At 36.6% G+C, this 21,198-nt stretch overlaps 1 protein-coding gene across 2 annotated transcripts in view; it reads left to right on the top strand.

The window, feature by feature from the left end:
* The window catches only part of LOC135695009 (rapamycin-insensitive companion of mTOR-like), a 45,734-nt gene that overhangs the window by 3,532 nt on the left and 21,004 nt on the right, over positions 1 to 21,198 (top strand). For both annotated transcript variants that reach the window (XM_089109854.1, XM_065213930.2), the window contains exons 3-18: positions 372 to 469; positions 1,718 to 1,779; positions 5,235 to 5,366; positions 6,430 to 6,493; positions 7,746 to 7,872; positions 8,866 to 8,939; positions 10,372 to 10,467; positions 11,422 to 11,489; positions 12,404 to 12,471; positions 12,774 to 12,856; positions 13,352 to 13,439; positions 15,143 to 15,236; positions 16,082 to 16,148; positions 16,788 to 16,868; positions 17,373 to 17,485; positions 18,352 to 18,451. In XM_089109854.1, coding sequence (XP_088965980.1) covers positions 372 to 469; positions 1,718 to 1,779; positions 5,235 to 5,366; positions 6,430 to 6,493; positions 7,746 to 7,872; positions 8,866 to 8,939; positions 10,372 to 10,467; positions 11,422 to 11,489; positions 12,404 to 12,471; positions 12,774 to 12,856; positions 13,352 to 13,439; positions 15,143 to 15,236; positions 16,082 to 16,148; positions 16,788 to 16,868; positions 17,373 to 17,485; positions 18,352 to 18,451 — 1,415 coding nt within the window. The remainder of the gene's footprint in view (positions 1 to 371; positions 470 to 1,717; positions 1,780 to 5,234; positions 5,367 to 6,429; positions 6,494 to 7,745; positions 7,873 to 8,865; positions 8,940 to 10,371; positions 10,468 to 11,421; positions 11,490 to 12,403; positions 12,472 to 12,773; positions 12,857 to 13,351; positions 13,440 to 15,142; positions 15,237 to 16,081; positions 16,149 to 16,787; positions 16,869 to 17,372; positions 17,486 to 18,351; positions 18,452 to 21,198) is intronic.

Here is a 21,198-nt window from a genome sequence, read left to right as displayed (position 1 = left end):
AGAAGGAGGATAAAAAACCTGCAAACATGCATCCATTTTCCCTGCTTGTTATAACAGTTACTACTATCCTTTTTGTTTTTGGAAAACAATGTCAAACTTAAATGCCAAAGCTGGCAGTCTGTTCTTTCTGTTGCTGATCTATCATGGATTATTGACAACAGATAATGAGTAAAGTGGGTTGATAATATAGCACCTTGTTTTTAAGATGCATTTTGACCTGCACCTTACCTTTATGGTGTCCTAAGAACCCATTCCAAATCATTGCAATGCTTCCAGAATAGATGGTTTAGATATAAAAAAAAATCTCACTTTGTATGGGCTGTAAAGAGGTTGTATCTAAATTAGTTAACAAAGTGCTTCTTTATATACAGATCCTGCAGAGAACATGAGAGAGCTTTTAACTGAGATAACAAGAAAAGAGCAAATGGCAACTGGAAAAAGAATGGGATACCTTGAAAATTTTGTACAGGTAACCATTTTTAGGTTTGGGTGTGATTATGTGGCTCTTTTGTCAATAAAACCTGTTTTGCATAGAAAATCTGGCTGTGTTCCTTAAAGACTCATTGCTAACAATGAGCCTTTGCGAGCGTGGCGACGATCCAAACAATGGCAGTAAACTTCTACGGATTAACCAAAATTGATTTCAGACTGTCTAAAAATGCATTATGGGATGCTTGCGTAGCGCAATGGCTTATTGTTAGCAATGAGTCTTTAACAGGCCTGGGAAGTTTCTAAGAAACCAAAGAATATTAGATTGTTTGTGACATTGCAATATTTATAAAACTTAATCTAAATAATCACCTCTTTTATGTTCTATGCATGCTGATTGGAATTGTTGCTTCAGACTATAGCATATCAAATCATGTCCACTTCAAATTGATGATATTGATACTGAAGTTTGAGAACTATAAGTTTGATTTTTGACACTAAAAATCAACAACAAAACTTTTTAGAGAAAGTAAGATATGGCCAATATAGTATGATTGCAAGATATGTTTGTGTATTATGATGACCTATCTTGCAGACCTGAAATTCACTGGTTCTTTCTTTTTTGCTTAAGTAAAAACCTACTACGGTTACCAGAAATTTCCATAATATTCCATGCATACATAATTTATAAGTCCCTGACAGACATTTCATGAAGAAGTTTCACATGAAGGCTGGGCTGCCCACATGGCTTAGCTTGATACAGAATGAAACCGAAAAGAATGGTCTCAAGGTCCTGAGAACCATAAAAGGCTTTGTTCATACTGCTATTTACTCATTTAGGCCTGTTTTTATTAAATTGAATTTTCGGAAAAGACAGTTGGTTTTCTAAATGCGTGATTACAGCCAGGTTTTAAGCAAACTGCTACATATAACGTGAAATATAACGTTAACAATGAAGCAATAATGTTTTGTTTTCATTCAACTTGACTTTCATTCAGGAATTCTGCGATTTATAAGAACTAAAGTTTCCGTAATTGCTATTCCTGTCCCTTGCCGACGAGATATGAGTTCGGTCTTTAAGAGGTGCTTTTGCAAAATACTTTGGTCCCACCTGAAACTGTGAAAATATTTCAGTTTGATATCGTCTTGTTATAGACTACCTTAGGTCTTGGACAACTGCAGGCTTTCTGATACTCTATGGTACTGAGAGCGGTAATTACGTTTTTAAATGAGATGCAGCCCTTTTTCCAAATAATTTAGTGTTTATAAAAATGTCTTTTCGTTGCAGCTAGTGCGTTGCCTGGCTCCTAGCACAGATTTTGGTTTGTCATTGAAAGAAATCGTTATGTGGTAGGTAACTGTATTTTTTAGCATCACATATTTTTCTTGTCTCTCTTTATTTGGAGGTCGCAAAGCGGAAAATTTTAGATTTTATTATTATGTCAGGGGTTACATCGTTGTATATTTACTCTAGTCAGTTTATTAATTTTCTCGTATCCTTTAATAAGTTTCAAATCCATGTTACAATTTTCCCAGCAACAAATAATTAAGTAGAAATTCTGTCCTCCTCGTTTGTGGATGTTGATGCATAATGTGAACCCTTTGCGTGGTCAGTGATGAAGGCCATAGCTTGCATTGCTTCGCTATTGGGTGATTTTGTTAGGTATTATTTTTAGGTGTTTAAGTGTATCAGGCAACTGGGTAAGGCTTCTTTTAGTGCCTTAAAACTGAAGCGTCCTGAAGAGATATTCATTTAATGAATGCTTGGACGTCTTTTTTAGCAATAAGTGTAACATCTACAAGGCATTTCTTCCTTTGCAAAGAAAGTCTACATGGCAGTAGACGTTGAAGAAATTTCAAAAATAAAACGACGCTCTTGAGTTTTTAAGAAATGTCACAGTCATTTAAAGACTGTTATCCATGAACAGACAATAACTGCCAAAAGTCTCGAAACCCTAACGCCAGTTTTCAAAGGCAAATTCATCCATCCCCTTTCCACCCAGGAACAATGTTGATTTACTATAGAAAAATGAAAGGGGTTATGGAGTACGCTTTTTCTTGTGGCTTGTTTGATATTTTTCTATACTTTCAATATTGTTCTGAGGGGGCAGTGGTGGTTTTAAGGGGGGTCCAGGGGTTCTATGGCCCAGGCCCCGCGCATATGATAGCCAAAAGGGGCCCCACACCTAAGAAAAAAGATGGAAATTGTAAAGAACAAGGGCCCCGCAGTCCCTAAAACCGCCACTGGGGGGGGACGGAAGTAGGAGTATTTGGGAAAACAAATGAATAATAGAAAAGCTCAGCGCAAAGTGTTGGATGTTCCAAGTAATTTTGGCAGCGATTGGAGGTCAGCACCGAAAATTATTTAAAATGTTTAAGTCCAAAGCAAATTCTAATTACATGATAAACCCACCACTGAAACATGAAATTAAAAAGGGATGATGCTTCAGATAAAAGAAAATGTAGTTTAAGCCTGTTTTCATATTCTTAGGATTTCATTGGTTTGATGCTTAAATTCTGCTAAACATTAGTTAGGAGCAGTTCCTTTGGAGAAACCGCTTAGAACAAGTTCTTTTGATTTACCGATTTCGCATAGCTGCTTTGAATGATTTCAGGGTATGCATTTTTGCCTTCTACAACATCAGTTTTCCGATCCTCACGAAAGAGAATTTTTAATGACTTGATTATCTCTTGAACTTTGTCATTTTCTGTTCAATTCATCTAGCCGATCGGTTGGTTTTTACTCGTTATCTTCGCGACAGAAATTTATCCGGCTTTATTTCAAAACAGATGCATGTAGCTGGATGAAATCTCTCAAGATAACATGATTGGCCTTTCTGTTTTCACCTCTATCGTTGAAATGGTGTAGTTTTCACCGCTAGGCGATAAATCTAATTGCCCGTGTTATCATTTTAAGACTTCTTTCGATAGCCTTTTGCAATTTTCTTGATCCTTGCTGGGTGGCAGGATATCTAAAAACTAGTTCTTGTTTGAAATGAAATTTTTATTTTCTCTGATTGCGATGTGGTGTTAGAGAAATTACCCGATTCGCAGGATTCTTTCATTTGCTTGCAATCTGCTCTTTTTTTAATTGTTTAAGTTAGGAAAAGACCAAAGTGCCTAAAACTAAGCCCTAACAATGGAAAGGGAGGAGGGATTAGGAAAAGAGAGAGGAAAGATCAAACTTATTTTGTTTTGTTTTGAATAAAGACAGGTTGTAAGAGTTTGGGAAACTGGAAGGGGGTAGGGTATTCCATAGTTTACAGGATCTAGGAAGGAAGGAAGAGATGTGGGATTGAGTTCGTGCGTTTGCCTGTTAACACGTCACTGCAGCTTTTCTTTATCTTGTTTGTCAGACTTTCTCCCCTTATTGCATATTTTTTATGGGATTTCTGTCTCGGGGCCTAGCGGTAAAAGCTTCTTTATCTATGACCCTTTTTAGCACTAATTTTTCTTAAAAGGTTTTTGGTATCTCAAAGAAGATTCGCACATAAATTGTAGTAGCTGGCGCTAATATGAAGATTAATGAGTGCTACTAAAGATTTAAAAGGTGGCCAGTTCTAAGTTTCTTATAAATCGGAATTTTATATCAAAGAGGTGTAGCTTCGACAACGTGTTGAATTCATAAGCAAAGCTGATTGTAATGCTTCGACGAGACGATTTTCTTGCCAGTTAAATAATGGGTCTGGGTTTCGATTTCAGTCATACTTGGTGCAGTTCCGTTCATTTGCAGTGACTTGACTAGTTTCAAGTTCGAAACATCAATACCTTTTACGACACGCTGCTATTTTGAGCTATGGCACAGACGCAGTAATATTTGTCCAATGCTCCTGTTTCTGTCATTATGTCCACAGAACTACATTGACATAATCAGGTTGTAGTAAGAAAGCTGGTCAAGCCATTTATGAATACGCCACTCAAAATTACTGTATGCATTATTTATAACTAGCTTTTTTAAGGCGAAGATTAGAAATGAGGCTTATCAGAGTTAAGTGGTATTTTGTATTCATAAGTTGACTTACGTTCTGTTTTGCGTTCCCTTTACTCGACTGATGATTTCTGCTGTTGTTTAGGCATATTCAAAACATGGCAATTGTCGGCTCCGATAGAAAACAGGTCTATCACGTGCGCTTCCTGTACGAAATCTGTTCGAGTTTGAAACCCATTAAAGATGAAATATTCCGCGTTTTAGTTAACGTTTAAAACTCAAAATAACGTTTGAAACTATATGAATATTTGATTCTACAAACAGTGGATGTTGGCTTCGGGAAAAGTCTTTTCCTGCAAGGGATTTGACTTTTACTAAAATGATTATCTTTTTCATTTTTTCACCTGTAGTTCATCGTTTGGAAAATTTTCACAACTTGCTGGTTTTTTAAAAATAACAGTAGATCAATGGAAACAGAACTCCTTTTTAAGCAAAGCTTTTCTGACGGTGTCGCAGAGTTAAATGTCTGGAAATCTTATTTTAGTTAAACTGTATCTTGAACAGAAACCTGTAATGAATGAATTTATCAACTGGAAGGTGGATAGAATAAGATATAACCTTATCATAAACTTAAGATATATCATGCAGGCAAAGGGGTTTATTCAACATATCAATTTGAGAATAATTATTACTTTTTTAATATCTCACTTATGAGAATAACTTATGCGTGGCGTGAGTTTGCTTAGATTTGTAAGACTCCAACAAAATTGGTCGAACCAATTCGTAGGAATATGTTGCCTAATATTCTGTCAAATACTTGTCATTTTGTTGCCATTTTACAATTTGCATTGTAATTGAATGTCAATTGTTATTTTAGCTTAAAAGTTGCATTCGTGAGCCCTGCGAAGGAGATTCGCGCCGCAAGCCTGAGAGCATTACGTCATCTGCTCCAAACACCGGAGCAAGCGAAAATTGTTATCAATCAAAGAATGGATATATTCGTGTCACGGTGCGTGCTTAATTTTAACAGATAGTTCTGTTTTGAGCTTGGAAATTTAAAAAGCAGTGTAACGTATATTTCCTCGGTAGCAACTGGACGTGATTATAAGCCTCAGTCTGAAGAGTCTGAAGAGCGGGAGAGTTAGGGCAGGTTGCTAAATCCAGACAAAAACTCATTTGAAAACAGCTTCAGCCAAAGTGGACTAAGTATTCTACCATGGCTAATGTTTTGCAGGTTCAGTTGAGAAAATACAATGTAAATGAGTTGTTCCCTAAAAAAAGTATTTCAAATGAACTGAAAAGTCCACTTCGGCTGGAGCTGTTCTCAAGCGGATGCTTTTTTTGTCTGGATTTACTTAGCTTTGCTCTCCTTTTTATCTGCAATTTTTTTAAGTGATCTTAAAGATCCCCAAGTCTTACTGCGCCGAAATTAGAGGAGTGCGAAAATTGAAGATGTTACTTTCATGTATTTTTAATGCGGTTCAGTTTTCAACTCATTCCGACCAAATGTGCACAATCGCAAGTTCTTTAAATTTTGCCACACGACTCTATAAGAAGTTACTTTAACAATTTCATTCAGCTGTTTTCCAGGGGGTCCTACAAAATTTCTACTAATAGGGATTTAATGCTATTTTCTTGCTGTGATGCAGCGGCAATAACAAGAGCAACTAGAGGGTTTGCATTATTGCCTGCAAATAAGTAGACTTGCTCCAAGTCTATTTCATGCTAGAGAGAGGAGTATATTTACTTCCTTCCTGTGGACTTCTGCGAAAAAGACGGGCGCCCGAAATTCAGTACATTGAAACATATTCTGGAAAGCACAACGAGCAGTACATGGAGATTATTTAAATTAATTCCTAAAGCAATTCCCAGAGAGGTGGAATCCTTTTTTGTACTCTCAAGCTTAAATTTTTTAATGTCTAGATTTCTATTGTCTCTTGCTATAACTAGAAATTTCAGAGGCTCTCAGAGCACTGCTTATTAGCTATTTGCTTTGCTTATTCGGCAACGCTATTTCGTAAAGGAGAAATGCTCGTATATTGGTTCATTTCTTGAATGGTATATTGTTTCAGGTCGATGGATCTGCAGCCTGCGATGGAAGTCGAACGGGTTCAAGCATTGAAACTTGTAAGAAAGGTTCGTGCTGTCACATTTAGGCTGTTCAAGCCGAGTGTTGTTTTGCTCAAAATCCCTGTAGCGTACAGCCATTTCTGTTGTCAATGTGGACAAGTAACCTTATTTATTGAAAAGCTTTCTGCCCTTTGTTGTTTCATTGCCTCAAATTTTTGAGTCTATTTAAGTCTTTTTTTACTGTCTCTGGCGATCTTCTGAATGTAACTTAGGCCTTATCTTTAAATTTTGTGTGTATCTGTACCCTACAACATTCGGTTTTAAAGATCTTTTCTGCAACTATTCCAGTTGTTAGATAAATATTTAAGAAACAGCGTCTCTTACGACACACAAGCTCAGCAGAAATAGCTATTTATCTACAAAATATTGGTGTCTATGTTTGCTTGTTAAAGACATTTTCAATTTCTTATGAGCATGGTCGGATTTTGAATCTCAGAATGCGTATACACATGAAGATAAGCCTTTTTTAATTGATCTTTCTAATTGGTCACAGATTCTAGCAAAGTAATGACAGATACTAATTTTCAGACAAATTCTAGCATAAGAGTACGCGAAACAGAAAATAAGAGCGCTGCTAATAATTTTCGCCATTTTTCGCCAAAATTTTCTGATAAAACTGACGAATTTTAGCAAAGGGGTCACCCGTATCTCCCAGTCACGATTCAATTTCGCTTGTCAGTACTCAAAGATAACTTGCTGAGACAGATGATTTTTGATAGGAAAATATTGTCGTGAAATCCATGCGGTGACCCACTGTTTTGATTGGCATTACCTTACCATTTATGTTTATTACCTCTTTAAGATGATACGCACCAGCGCATAAAGTAACAGTTTATTTCCGATTTACATACGTTAGTGACCGTAAATCATTGAATGAGCCACCCCCTTCGATTATGCGTCCCCTGAAACAATGGGAATCTTAATGAGCGCTCCCCTCGTTTGAGCACCATTACCTTCAACGTCAATCCGTTCATTGTTTATACAGAGGATGGTGATGGGAATGGCTGTGGCGAGGATGAAGAAATTGATATTTATATTAATCTGGGATAGATTTTCTTTTAATGAGGCTTGTATTGAACTGATTTTCCAATAATCTATCACCGGGTGGCTGTTAGCGGATTTACGGTACATATTGTACAGATGTTATACTGAAAAGCAGTTCCCATGAACTGACGGGGCTGCAACTCCTAAAGAAATATATAATGAAATGAGATCTATAAGCTTTCGGTGAAGTTAATAGATATGCAATTTTCCATAGATGATCTACCTTTGTCCAGAAGAATTCCCCATGAGCTTAGCAATGTCTTTAGCAGCAATAAGTGCAGATATGTCACAAAATCGAGACCGGATGTCAAGAGCTTGTCTCGCAACATTATGTGAGCTGGGTATGTCGTATTGCTCTTACTACTTCTGGTGCCCATTTTTAAAGTTGACGGCTGGAGATTGCAGTTATTGCAGTTAAAAAGGTTACATCTTTTTACAAATCATATTTGTAAAAACTAGAAACTGATCTAGGAGGGGCAGAAAAGTCATGTTCATAGCTAGAGACTGTCTTTCAAATTTCCACTGAAACTCATAAGGAGATTTGCAAGAATAAGCTACATTTTAGCAGAATGGCAATATCCGAGGATGTCCTTATCCTAGAAGGTGTATTTGATTCTCTATATTGTGGAAATGTAAACGAAAATGAGCACTTAACTGAAGGGACTTTTTTACAGTTTTTTTATAGCTCACCTCTCGATTCTACTCTTTTTTAACCTTTGTTCTTCCTCTTCTCCGTACCTGATGAAAAGTTATGCTCGCAGTGTCGCATTAATATTCAACTTCTATAGACAAAGTCGTAATTTTACAACTTTGTTTTACTACTATTTTTTTATTAAGTTCTTATTTTAACACGATATCCCTTTAGAAACCTAAGTACAAGATATGATAAATTAAAAAACTAATAATGAAAGACAAAAATTCAAAAAATTATTTAATAATATGAGTGAATTGAATTTGACGTCTGATCTTCATGGGAGTCGTGTTTTAATTCGGGTTTCCTGAGCTCTCCAAATGAGCTTCGTTTGAATTGATAGAGCGAGGGGATTTACCTTAGTTCTATGGGTATTTCGTTCCAAGCTTTAATCCCAGAGAGGTGGAATCCCTTTTTTGTACTCTCAAGCTTAAATTTTGGGATGTCGAAATTTCTATTGTTTCTTGTGCTATAACTAGAAATTTCAATCCTCTGATTATATTTGTTCCAGAGGCTCTCAGGGCACTGCTTATTAACAATTTTTTGTGTCATGATAGATCCAGCCAATTTTTTTTACTTAGCCAATTTTTGTTACTCAATTTTACTCAATTTTGGTACTCATTTTTTGTTTGTATCTTTCAAGCTATCAAAAACATAAAGATCGCCTCATACTGTGGAGCTGTCAATGTCATTATCAGCAACATTCTAGATTGCCCGGTAACATGATTTCTTTACTTATTTTGATACTAAGATTTTCTTAAGATATTTCAGACGGATGATTTCAGTTGAGTTAAGGGAAGGTTTCAACGCAGGTATTTGCTATATCTCGCAAGCAACCGCTTCAATTCATTAAGGAGAACACAGGAGCTGTATCATGTGACAATCTTGCATTTGACTATGTACGATTGGGCCTGCAATATCCTACATAAGGATGCGTAGTCATTTAAATGTGTGGATTTTTTGGTTGGATTTCTAGCTTGTTTATTTAATGTTTGCGCTGAAACTACTTCAGATAAATGATACTCCAGTGCTATCTCGTTTATCAAAATCTGTATTGTATATGCAGACATAAATGTTTGCACCATCTGCCGAATTTCTGTCCCAGCTAGGCCGCTTAAGCGAAGGAGCACTGTACTATAAAACGTCCTAGCACTTCTAATTTACATGCAATACATTTTGAACTGGGGAACGATTATATCGATTTTATCTAATATGAAGTGGCATTTTCAATTATCAAAACACGGCGTGCATACCCCCGTGGTATGACCATACTGATCATGCCTCCTCCACGTGTTACGCCTCTTTTTGAAGACATATGCTTTGGCCAAATTGCTTATGATTTAGTTTAAGTCTAGATAAGTACTCAATTAGATCTATGCCTATGGATTCCATTATACTGCCAAGCTAATGCTAAAGAATGATTTATGCCACAGCAGATCTGATGTGATCAGTGACAGGTGTACACAGCCCCGGGTTTTTAGATCTCGTAAAAGGATTTATAAGCATTACTAAATATGATTTAAGGCTTTTTTAACGCATGTTTAAGATATTATAGCGTCAGGAAATGAGAGAAAATACCATTTTTATGATCTTATTAATTGTTTTCTTGAAAATGTGATCACAATGTTTTGTGTGTTATTCTTGTTGTCAAGAGAGCAACTTACTATGCACCATGTTGCTTTGTGGATCGACGACATGCCGATGGCAAAGTGTTTGTTATTGGCCAAGCCATTAAAATTCTTGCTGTCATAGTTTAGTTGCTGTAGCACGAGCAATTGTCAATTTCTAAGAATTGTTCACACTTTCTAACATAATTAGTTTGAATTTCGTTAAGGGATTCAGCTATGAATTATTGCTACAAGATTTTAAATGACTAGTTCTCTGATTGATTTGCTAAGGATAGCATGACGACTGATAGACACAGAACTGTAGGTCGTTGTATTTTATGAGATATTTTTCGCTACTAGACAGATGATTTGCAAGTACTGGAATTGGATATCGTTTCGATATTTTGTTTTTCAGATGGAACAAGAGTTGTATTTTGATAAAAATTTTTTGCATAAACTTAAAAATAAACCCAAAAAAGTGTTTAGACAGCTGTTTGGTCTTAAAACCCCCTTTTAGAGCAAAAAGAATGTTTATTTTTCAGATTCCACGCATGAACGAATCCTTGATTGTCACGTTGCTTTACCTTTTCAACACGCCAAAAAACAGGTGTTATGTCCGAAGAAGTGTCGGACTTGAGGTAAATTCGCCTTTTTTGTTTTATTCTCTTTCTCTTTCTAAGTACCATGTCCTGTGAGGACATAGGCGATCATGGTTCACCATAAAGTCCTATCCCTTGTTATTTTCAATAATGCTTGCTCTGATACCATTGCTCTCTCCCTTTCTGGTAGTTGATCTGCCATCAATTTGCTTACACTTCCTAAAAAAGGTCATCCGCTGTCTGCCCCTGCTCCGTTTTCTTTCTATTCTTTCTGTTAATGTCAAGTTTTCTAGACCTTCCTTTCGCATTATGTGCCCAAAGAACTCCAGCTGTCTCTTCCTGATTGTTTTTATCAAGTTTCTTTCTCTCTCTGCTCTTCTTAATACTTCCTCATTTGTAACATGATCTGTCCAAGATATTCTAAACATTCGCCTTAAGGAACCACATTTCTACGGCTTCTATTACCTTGTGCAAAAAATTTATTCAATACAACAAAATACCCCGTACGTTTCTGACTGGCTCCCTCTCTATTACAACTTTGATCTCAGCAATCTATCTTTAAAGATTCGAATCGTCTTGTGCGTGCAAACAAATTTATAAATATCAATGAACTTATGAATGAATGAATGAATGAATGAATGAATGAATGAATGAATGAATGAATGAATGAATGAATGAATGAATGAATGAATGAATGAATGAATGAATGAATGAATGAATGAATGAATGAATGAATGAATGAATGAATGAATGAATGAATGAATGAATGAATGAATGAATGAATGAATGAATGAATGAATGAATGAATGAATGAATGAATGAATGAATGGTTTGTGGAATAAAAGTCAAAGCCCGCTATATTTATAAAGTTAAGTTCATTTTTTTCATGGAGAAAGAAGAAGGTTCAAAAGTTTGGAAATTTTTATGAAAAGTAATATGGAAAAATATAGCTTTATGTTGCATTTTTTAAAAAACTCTTAAATCATTTTGCAGGCTATTCTTGCTCCGTTCACTGATCTTTATTATCGACATAATTCGGACATTCCAGACAACGCTATCGTGTAAGTAGTTGAAGAAGGCACATTCATTAAAAGCATCCTGACAAAATTAATTTTTAGGCGGACAATCAAACGTTAAGGTTTTTCTGTTTGAGTATTGAGTTAATATTTTTATTCAAAATATGAAAAAGATATATTTTTACTGACCGGATTACCAGAATGTACTCAAAGCGATTTGCGTATACATTGATCTGCAATCAAGTTCGGCAACTGACTTGAATACTAGTGACCGCAGTGACCCCATTGACCCCATTGACACCAGTGTCCCCACTGAAATACTCCAATTGACACCAGTGCTTCCAGTGATTCCAGTGATTCCAGTCGATCTCAGTGGTTTACCCTTCATGTTTGTTCTAAATATGAAAATATAACAGGAACTGAATGTTGTCTGTAATTTGATGATAAATCGCTGACATCATTATGACATCATCATGACAAAATTATGACATCATTATGACATCATCATCACAACTGAACACAGCTCTGGACAGGGAGAAATGGCCCGACTAGTTGCTGTTCTTACAGTATGTTAGTGTGGTCACCTATGCCAGCCTGACAACAAATGTGAATCTGGCTCCTGTCTTATCAGTGGTTTTTTGTTGTGGAAAATTTGTCGTATGTTCTGTAGTAATGTTCTTGGGGGTAGTCATGATCTTTCTCCCTTTGGTATCGTCCTTGTAACGTTGTAAAGTAATTTTGTAGGTGGCTGTTTTTGTAATTTGTATTTAATTAATTTGTATTTGTGTAGTCTTTTATTATGGACGAAAACGTCCCGTCCTGTAATGCCCTATTTGTCCAGGAAGTCCTTTTGTAGGGGTGCGTAATAGATATCTTCCTGATTTTGCTCTTTAAAAAGTGTTGACATTTTGTGTTGTAAAGTATTTTCAAACGTGTATTTCTTTTATTTTTTGTTACAGAGAAGACCAAAAGGGTAGGATCGAGGCGGCAAAATTGGCACTAGTAACAATATTTCGGAGTTGGCCAGGTAACGAACAAATTTTTAACTCAACTATGATATTTTCGTAATTATTTTTCAGCAACTTTTTGTGTTGATTTGATTCACAGATGGCCTATAAATAAAGGCGGCCTTTTCTGGTTGAAAATTGAAGTTCACCCCAATTATCGTCGAATTTAATACTGCATTACTTTCGTTTTTTTGCTCAGACCGTTTTGTTGTTTTTTATTCGCAAGCTAAAAATTTTGTCATCGTCAGAATTGTAAAAAACTGTAAAGTAATTTTCCCTTCCAAATTCCAAAATGTTGATCTTTTTTCTGATGTCTCCGCAGGAATCATTTGCATGTGCGACGCTGAAGGTAACGGATTAGAATCCCTTATGGGTGTTTTCCGTCTCCCGAATACTGATGTTAGGGTAGGTTTGCAATTTGTTCCCTCATAAGCATTTAACCTTTGTAAATATTTAGGGGCAGATGGTTTTTTGTGACGTCGATAGCACTTGCTATATTATAGGGGGATAAGAAAATCGAGTATTTTTCGTACCTTTATTCTCTTGTAGTCATTTGTATTTGAAGAAATGAATTGATTGTCCTTTATGATAACAGTGATGTTTCATAGGACATACAGAATGTCTAGGTCAATGTTAGGATGTGTTTGAATTGCCATGGAGAATAATGATAATGAAATCGGAGAAATTAAGTCTCAAGAAAAGGCTGCCCTTTTACATTCACGCAATATAAATTGATCATGTTTTGTCACTGTTCTCATAACATTATTTGACATTTGACTTAGCTCTTTCTGTGTCTTTGTGCAACATTTGACACTATTTAACTATCCTTGGCTATTGGCAATTTGAGGCCAGTGAATCTTAATAGAGTTTTAAGAATCTTCTTCTTTTATTGCTTTTAAGGCAGGAATCATCGAGACTTTGTTTCAAGTTTTCTGCTTGCGTATGCCAGTTCTAACTGATGACTTTATTGAAGCTTTGAACAGTTGTGGTAAGTAGTGTAGACCTTTGACCACGTATTCTTAAACTGCACCAGAGGTGGACACTTGGTCAAATATTGGAGGGCAAATCTATTGTTTTGATAAGATGACGTCACATTTCCCCATTGACTTAGAACAAAATACCATTGTCTTCCAAATTCTGAAAGGGGGGGGGGGCGGCCGCTCTCCTCGCCCCCAGGTGTCCGCCACTGAACCATGAATACTTCTAATCATGCAAAATCGTGATCTTAATATGATCTGACTAAGGTGAGTTATGGCCAATGAAAGATTTGAAGTTTGCTAGCGGATTACTGTTATTTTGGTTTGAATCATAGAGCTATGATTTGCGATTTGTACTCATATCTAAGCTAATTGTTATATCTAAGTTAATTTCACATCATTATGCTCATTATGGGGGGGGGGGGTATTTTATTATGCTCTCTCAGGTTATGTGATCCAATTTCTCAATATCCCAAAAATTTTCTGAAATTCCAAATTCAGAACTTCTAAAGATATATGTTGTAAACTCATCAACACAAAACTTTGTACTAAGTGGCGTGACAACTTTTCATGACGTCCTCTAGATTCTTCAGAGTTCGCATCGGGTACTCATTTGATACTGGGTGGTCAAGAGGCAAGCCTCAAAGTCATTGACAGAAAACGTAACCTTCAGCACTGCAGCTAAACCACTTTGCCACTTTGTCTCAATGGTCATTAATATACGTTTCTAAAGATTTGGGGGAGGCGCAATAAAATTGATTAATTGCTCAAGCAGACGTTAAGCTTTGGTAAAAAGCCATTCTTCAGATTCGCATCACGCCATTTTCATAAATCACGTGTTTCCAACTCACGTCCTTTAATAACGATTTAACATTTATCTATCAGATTAGAGTGAACTTTCTTTAAAAGATAAAATGACCTTGAAATTGACTGAATCAGTTAATTCCTTTTCAGAAATATTCGGTTCCAGATTGTGGTATGACCCCGGGTATTGTTAGGATAATTTCTAATTGATAAGTATTTCAAGAAAAAAGCATTGTTGGAACGTCTCTGGGATCAACGTATCCCCAGTTTTAGAGTTGCGGATCGAAAGTTTTTACAATGCATCTAACATCAATGAAAGTTTAATGCGCAAGACAATTCTTATCAATAATTGATTGCGTGTTATTTTTTCAATTCTTAATTATGAAAGTTTGCGATTGTGATGACTAAGAATCCTAAAGTAATATTGAATTAATTGAAAGCAATAATAAAGAACACTTTAAAGCACAAGTTTGCTATATAAAACACCCGAGAAGTAAACGATCACGAGTTTGTGAACCTGAGAATTTATTTACACCGCTGAACCCCACTCGGTGTCATTCCAAACTTTGGATAAGCCACATCATAGTGTCTACGAAATTTCTGCAAGTTTTTTGAGCGGAGCTTAAAAAATTCAACGTTAGATGCTTTAAATTTTCCATAGTTAGGCAGCAAACTGAGGGAAGGGCTTGAAATTGGTATAACTATTTCGTTGATGTAATATGATAAGATTTGCACCTGTATCTTGTCACTGTACATGTTTATAGTAAACTACCTTCTTCTCCAGCTTAATGGTGTTAGATGGTGACGCACTGGATTTTTTACAAGCAATTATAGTCTCATCTTTAGCTTACCCTTCTAAGCAAATCAGTTGGTGTTCACAAGGTCTCAGTATATTGCTTTTGCGTCATAGATCCATCACACATCCAGTACACCTGGAAGCTCTGCGAAGGGTTCATCGTTGAAGAGGCTTTGTCCCTCCTTAAACACAGAGCTTCAGGAAACAGGTTTGTTTTTGTCCTTGTGAGTTCTTTAGACCTGTCTTCATTTTCACCATTAACTGTATCAATTGGATGTATAAAGAGTTTGTCTTATATCTTGGATTTTTCAGCAAAATGATAGGTTGGTCGTCGCTGATTGGTCAAAACAAGGGACCAATCAAACGCGCTATTTTTCCTATCATTTTTCATCTGCAGCTGAACAAATTGTTACTTACCTTTGCCAAAATTTCATTCTCTAGAGACTATCCAGCAAACCTTGCTGAAGTATCATTAAATTTTGCTCTGTTGGTGCCATCTTGAAATATTGTCATACAGAAGGCTTCGTTTCGAAGGAAACTAATCTAATTGTTTCAGCGTGCTTAGTTATAGGCTCGCCAAGGTTTATTGTTTTCTAAAGTGTGCCTTTAATAATTGTTTACCCTAATGAAGTTGATTAGCCGATTTCTGTTTTAAAGACGCTTGAGAAGCAAAATAATACTTTTGCGTCAGTTATTTTTGTAACAAGACGCGTGTATAGCAATCAATCCGTTTATGTTGACCCTCGATTCACAGAAAACTAAAAAGTCCTCCGGATTTTAAGTTCAAATCACTAAATATGTACGAAAATCATACGTGGGAAACTGTTATTCAATTTGGTGTGTGTTGAAGTATTCTGTTAGGACCATCCCTCCTCGTCAGTGCCAAAAACTGGCCAATTTCTCTTCTTGGTTTTATCTTTTTTATTTTTTCTTAGAACGAAAGCCTCTTTCTTCTTTACACATTGCTAAATCCCTGCAACCGACCTCTTACCAAATTATTGCCAGCAACAGCCTGCTTCAATTGACCTACTCGATTTTATCTTTTTTGTACAGGACAAATCTCGTTCAAAGTTACGTGGCGCTTGTTTTAAATGCATTCATTGACGCAGATCTGCTTGAGGTGTGTTCTCATATCTTGATGCGACGTTACATAAAAACCTCCTGTTAGGAGAAGGGGGTCGTAAGTTCAATACCACGCCATCTTTGTGTAGTATTTTGTAAGACATGTATATTGTACACGCAGTGGTGTAGTGCTATCAAAATAACAAGGGGGGCTCTTGCCCAAAATGTCGCGAAAAACAATAGCAAAAGGAGAGATTTGCCAATTTTCGGCATCAACAAGGGGAGCTCAGCCCCCCCTGAGCCCCCTAGCTCTATACCCCTGTGTACACGGAGACAGGAGATTATGAGCTTAAAGATTTCCAACTGGTCAAAATAATTATGATTTTCCGTGTGATTCAGAATTCTGTTGTAAAGAACACCAAAGGAGTAGAATTTACTTATATTTGTGTACTCATATGTTCTCAGGCCAAAAATGAACAATGTTATGGAAAGCTGCAAAGCAATGTTATGATCAATTTTTTAGTATTGCAATAGTAGACGGGATAATAAGATAGCATAAACACTTATTTTTTCTACTTTTGAAACTCTGAATTTATTTTATAATTACACCAGATCAACTTTACACTAAGATCTCTGCAAACTTGACAAGCACTTGCTCTTTGATTTTGCAAATTTAGATGATTTGTGTGTCTTTTAGAGCCTGGTTGAAGTGATAACAACAAGTGATGACAAGTTGTCCATCAGGGCAACAATTCTTTTAGGTGAACTCCTTCATATGGTGAGTTTTAACTTGTGTAAAAGAAAGACGACAAATTTGAAGGTCAATTATCTTTGTGTAGTGAGCACAGACTTTTTTGACTAAATCAAAGTTCTGTTTTTCACATCCAAGTGCTCCCAGTCCTTGGGGAGGGCCTCTCATAATTCTGATTCGATTCTACCCTTCATATAGGTACGATAAGCATTTAAGGTTTGAGTCAAAACGCTGTGTCTTCTATTTTGGGTATATTTTCCTCTAGTAAAGTCTTCTCTATTCAATGGCTGTGTGTTTTCCAGGAAGTAGAACAGATTAATTATCGGCGACTATCGGTGATAGGTACTGCACAGATAAAGGAGAGAAATGAAATGACGAGCAGATGTCCTGTCCTGAGGGGCGTCATTCTCCCATTGTAGTTACGGCGCGCGTTTTCTTTATTTTCAACGCTATCTCGTTATGGAATTTATCATATCTTCTTCCCAACTGCTTAGATTTCGACGTTGATTCATATCGACTTGTCTCTTTTAGGCAAATACCTTGCTACCCCCTGAATGCAGTGGGAGCTGCAGCGGGCATACACACTGTTTGCCTACATTAATGTCACTTGCTACAAACCTTGAGGTTTCGTCATCAAAACGGGGGTAAGCTTGTTGTTGATTTATTTAAAGAAACAATTTTTTAGAATATGTATAACAGAAAGAGCTTATTTCAAAAGTAGTTGAATTATAGTTTCTGGATATTTCATTTAGAGGAAACTTTCAAACAATCTTTTGGTGGTACAAAACTTGAAAATGGCTTTGAAAAAAGCAAACATTTAGTAAACTAAAGCTTTTCATCTGACACTCTTCAGAGTTTAAAACGTCAGAACATAAATCGATCTATGTTCTGACGTTTTAAACTCTGAAGAGTGTCAGAGGAAATTTAAGAGGACGAATAAAGTTTAGCTGCATGTTCAACTCATGGTTTCTATAATGCAATTTTAAAGTTGCATGGAAATATTTTAGACGGAAATCTTAGGTTTGTTTCAAACCTTTGGCTTTTTCACAACAATTTTTCAACTGTACCGCCAAAATGTTTTTAGGAAATATTGTCATCATCATTTCAAATGAAAAAGGGATAGGCCACTTTTTCAGATCTTTAAGAATTTGAAAGTGGTTTCGGGAATAGTAACTGAAATAACGAGGTTTAAAATTGTAGACGAAGAAGGAAATTGCTGACGTCCCTTAAGGCACATTCAACTTAAGGCTTTTGTTCTGCTGCCTTACTCATTTGATCCCTTTTTAAGGATAGGATGTTATTTAAAATGAACCTTTCAGTGCCCTGGTGCTATAATTATTTTCCTTTAGACTCGGTCAATAGCACCTGCTATTTGATTAGTTTTGCCATTTTGTTTTACTAAAGCTCCATTTTCCCATTAACCAACAGCCACCACCCCACCTCCCCCTCCTGACCTAGTAAAAGCAATATTTTAAAACCTTGCTTTTACTAAAACCTGCTATCTTCTTAGGAAGGCAAGTGCAGCTATTGGATATCTTGACCAGATTCACCAAGTCAAAAAACGGGGTACCATTCCTTGCAGTTTGTTTTTGGAGCAAATCCTCTCCCAGGTACATTTTTTACAGCTTTTTTTATGGTCTTAACATCTATAAAGCATCAATAAATCTTGTATTTGCTTTCTGCATGTATTTTATTCTGCTTCTGTGTCGCATGTATGAAATTCTGTTTGTTTTGAAGTTGTGTGTACAGGTATTTTTAGATATGTGTAATATTCTTTTCTATTCTATTCTGTTATGTTGTTGTATTGTATTCTATTCTATTGGTATTATATTGTATTCAATAATATTATTTCCTTAGGTATTGTATTTCATTGTATTCTGTTGTATCGTATCGTTACGTCCTGCTTTTTATTTTGTTCTGGTTTAACATTATTTTTTACCAACTTCTTTTTATATTTTGATATTGTCGTAGTATTTTCTGTAATATTGTATTTTCTTTATTATGCAGTATAATGTTGCGTAGGATAATTTTCCTCTTGTGATTTGTTGCGTTAATGTTTGTGTTGTGTTGCTTTGTGTTTTTTGTAATGTTGCATTGTCTTGTTGTACTGTTTTGTATTGTACTGTCTTGTGATGTCTATTTGTTTTGTTGTTTTTTGATAAAGCACCAAAATAAAGCTTATTAAAGCGAGAAAGAATTTTCACAACGTTATGAAAATATACATGTTATTTCTTCTTTGATTTGTTGACGTATTTTGCATGACTTACGACAAAGCAAATTTTACTGACAGACACAGCATGAAGCAAATTACTAAACAGAAATATTGTAGTAACCACTCTTGCAGATAAGACAATCCCTTCATAATCTATCTACAATTCCATTCAAGCTTGAGCTGTGTCTTTTTGAGCACCTTTTTTCAAATTCGACAAAAGCGATTTAAAAACCTTGCTATTATCTGCTTTTCCATTGACAATTTTAGGCCATATCTCCCCTATTTTGTCAAAACCTTTCCTATCTCAATTCTTGAGTTGGTAATGTCATTGCCAATAAAGTATCAAAGTGTAACGTCATCAAAGATCTATTTTTATAATTTCTAAATTTTGACCATATAATTGGAAAGAACGGTATAAAGTACTTCTCAATATGCAAAATCAGTTAAATATGCTCAATTTTTGGTGAGATGTGGCCATTGAAAGATTTCAAGTTTGCTAACGGATTGCTGTTATTATTGCCTGGTAAATAGATTTCTGAACAAGACCAACTTAAGGCGGGTTTCACCCAATGGCATGCGCATTTAACCCAATGGCATGCGCATTCAACCCAATGGCATGCGCATTTAACCCAATGGCATGCGCATTTAACCCAATGGCATGCGCATTTAACTCAATGGCATGCGCATTTAACCCAATGGCATGCGCATTTAACCCAATGGCATGCGCATTCAACCCAATGGCATGCGCATTTAACCCAATGGCATGCGCATTTAACCCAATGGCATGCGCATTTAACCCAATGGCATGCGCATTTAACCCAATGGCATGCGCATTTAACTCAATGGCATGCGCATTTAACTCAATGGCATGCGCATTTAACCCAATGGCATGCGCATTTAACCCAATGGCATGCGCATTTAACCCAATGGCATGCGCATTTAACTCAATGGCATGCGCATTTAACCCAATGGCATGCGCATTTAACCCAATGGCATGCGCATTTAACCCAATGGCATGCGCATTTAACTCAATGGCATGCGCATTTAACCCAATGGCATGCGCATTTAACTCAATGGCATGCGCATTTAACCCAATGGCATGCGCATTTAACCCAATGGCATGCGCATTTAACTCAATGGCATGCGCATTTAACCCAATGGCATGCGCATTTAACCCAATGGCATGCGCATTTAACCCAATGGCATGCGCATTTAACTCAATGGCATGCGCATTTAACTCAATGGCATGCGCATTTAACCCAATGGCATGCGCATTTAACCCAATGGCATGCGCATTTAACTCAATGGCATGCGCATTTAACCCAATGGCATGCGCATTTAACCCAATGGCATGCGCATTTAACTCAATGGCATGCGCATTTAACCCAATGGCATGCGCATTTAACCCAATGGCATGCGCATTCAACCCAATGGCATGCGCATTTAACCCAATGGCATGCGCATTTAACCCAATGGCATGCGCATTTAACTCAATGGCATGCGCATTTAACTCAATGGCATGCGCATTTAACCCAATGGCATGCGCATTTAACCCAATGGCATGCGCATTTAACCCAATGGCATGCGCATTTAACCCAATGGCATGCGCATTTAACTCAATGGCATGCGCATTTAACCCAATGGCATGCGCATTTAACCCAATGGCATGCGCATTTAACCCAATGGCAGTGATTCCCCTTTGCACTGGCGATCGTGCGACCGCTTTTGGGAGTTGAATAGATTTTCACTTTTCTGCGACCAGATTATCAAGAACCATTAGATGCTTTGTTTTCTTGTCTGGTTTACGAAAAATGCCTCCTGTCTTGTTTTCTATGGCGCTTATCCAAAATATCAACTCCATGCTCTGCTACGCTGAGAAGAAGACGATGGGAAAAATAACAATTGATCCAGAAGTAATGTCGCTTTTACGCCATTTTCAGCAAAGTCATTCCCCTAAAGTACAGTCAAATTATCTTGCGTTTGAAAATGTCGAAAAGTTTCTTTGACAAGCTGATGATCCTCTCCCTTTTCACATCTCTCTTCACATATTTTCCTTACCCAGCATCTTACGAGTCTGCAGTGCCTTTCTCTTTAATCGCCGCCTCAACAAAATGAGAATCAAAATTTGTCGCTTTGTAATCGCCA

The sequence above is a fragment of the Rhopilema esculentum genome, chromosome 8 (genome assembly GCF_057945365.1).
Source record: "Rhopilema esculentum isolate cy_ngs chromosome 8, ASM5794536v1, whole genome shotgun sequence".
Lineage (NCBI taxonomy): Eukaryota > Metazoa > Cnidaria > Scyphozoa > Rhizostomeae > Rhizostomatidae > Rhopilema > Rhopilema esculentum.
The sequence above is the reverse complement of the archived record's forward strand: the minus strand, read 5'-3'. Positions and strand labels throughout refer to the sequence as shown.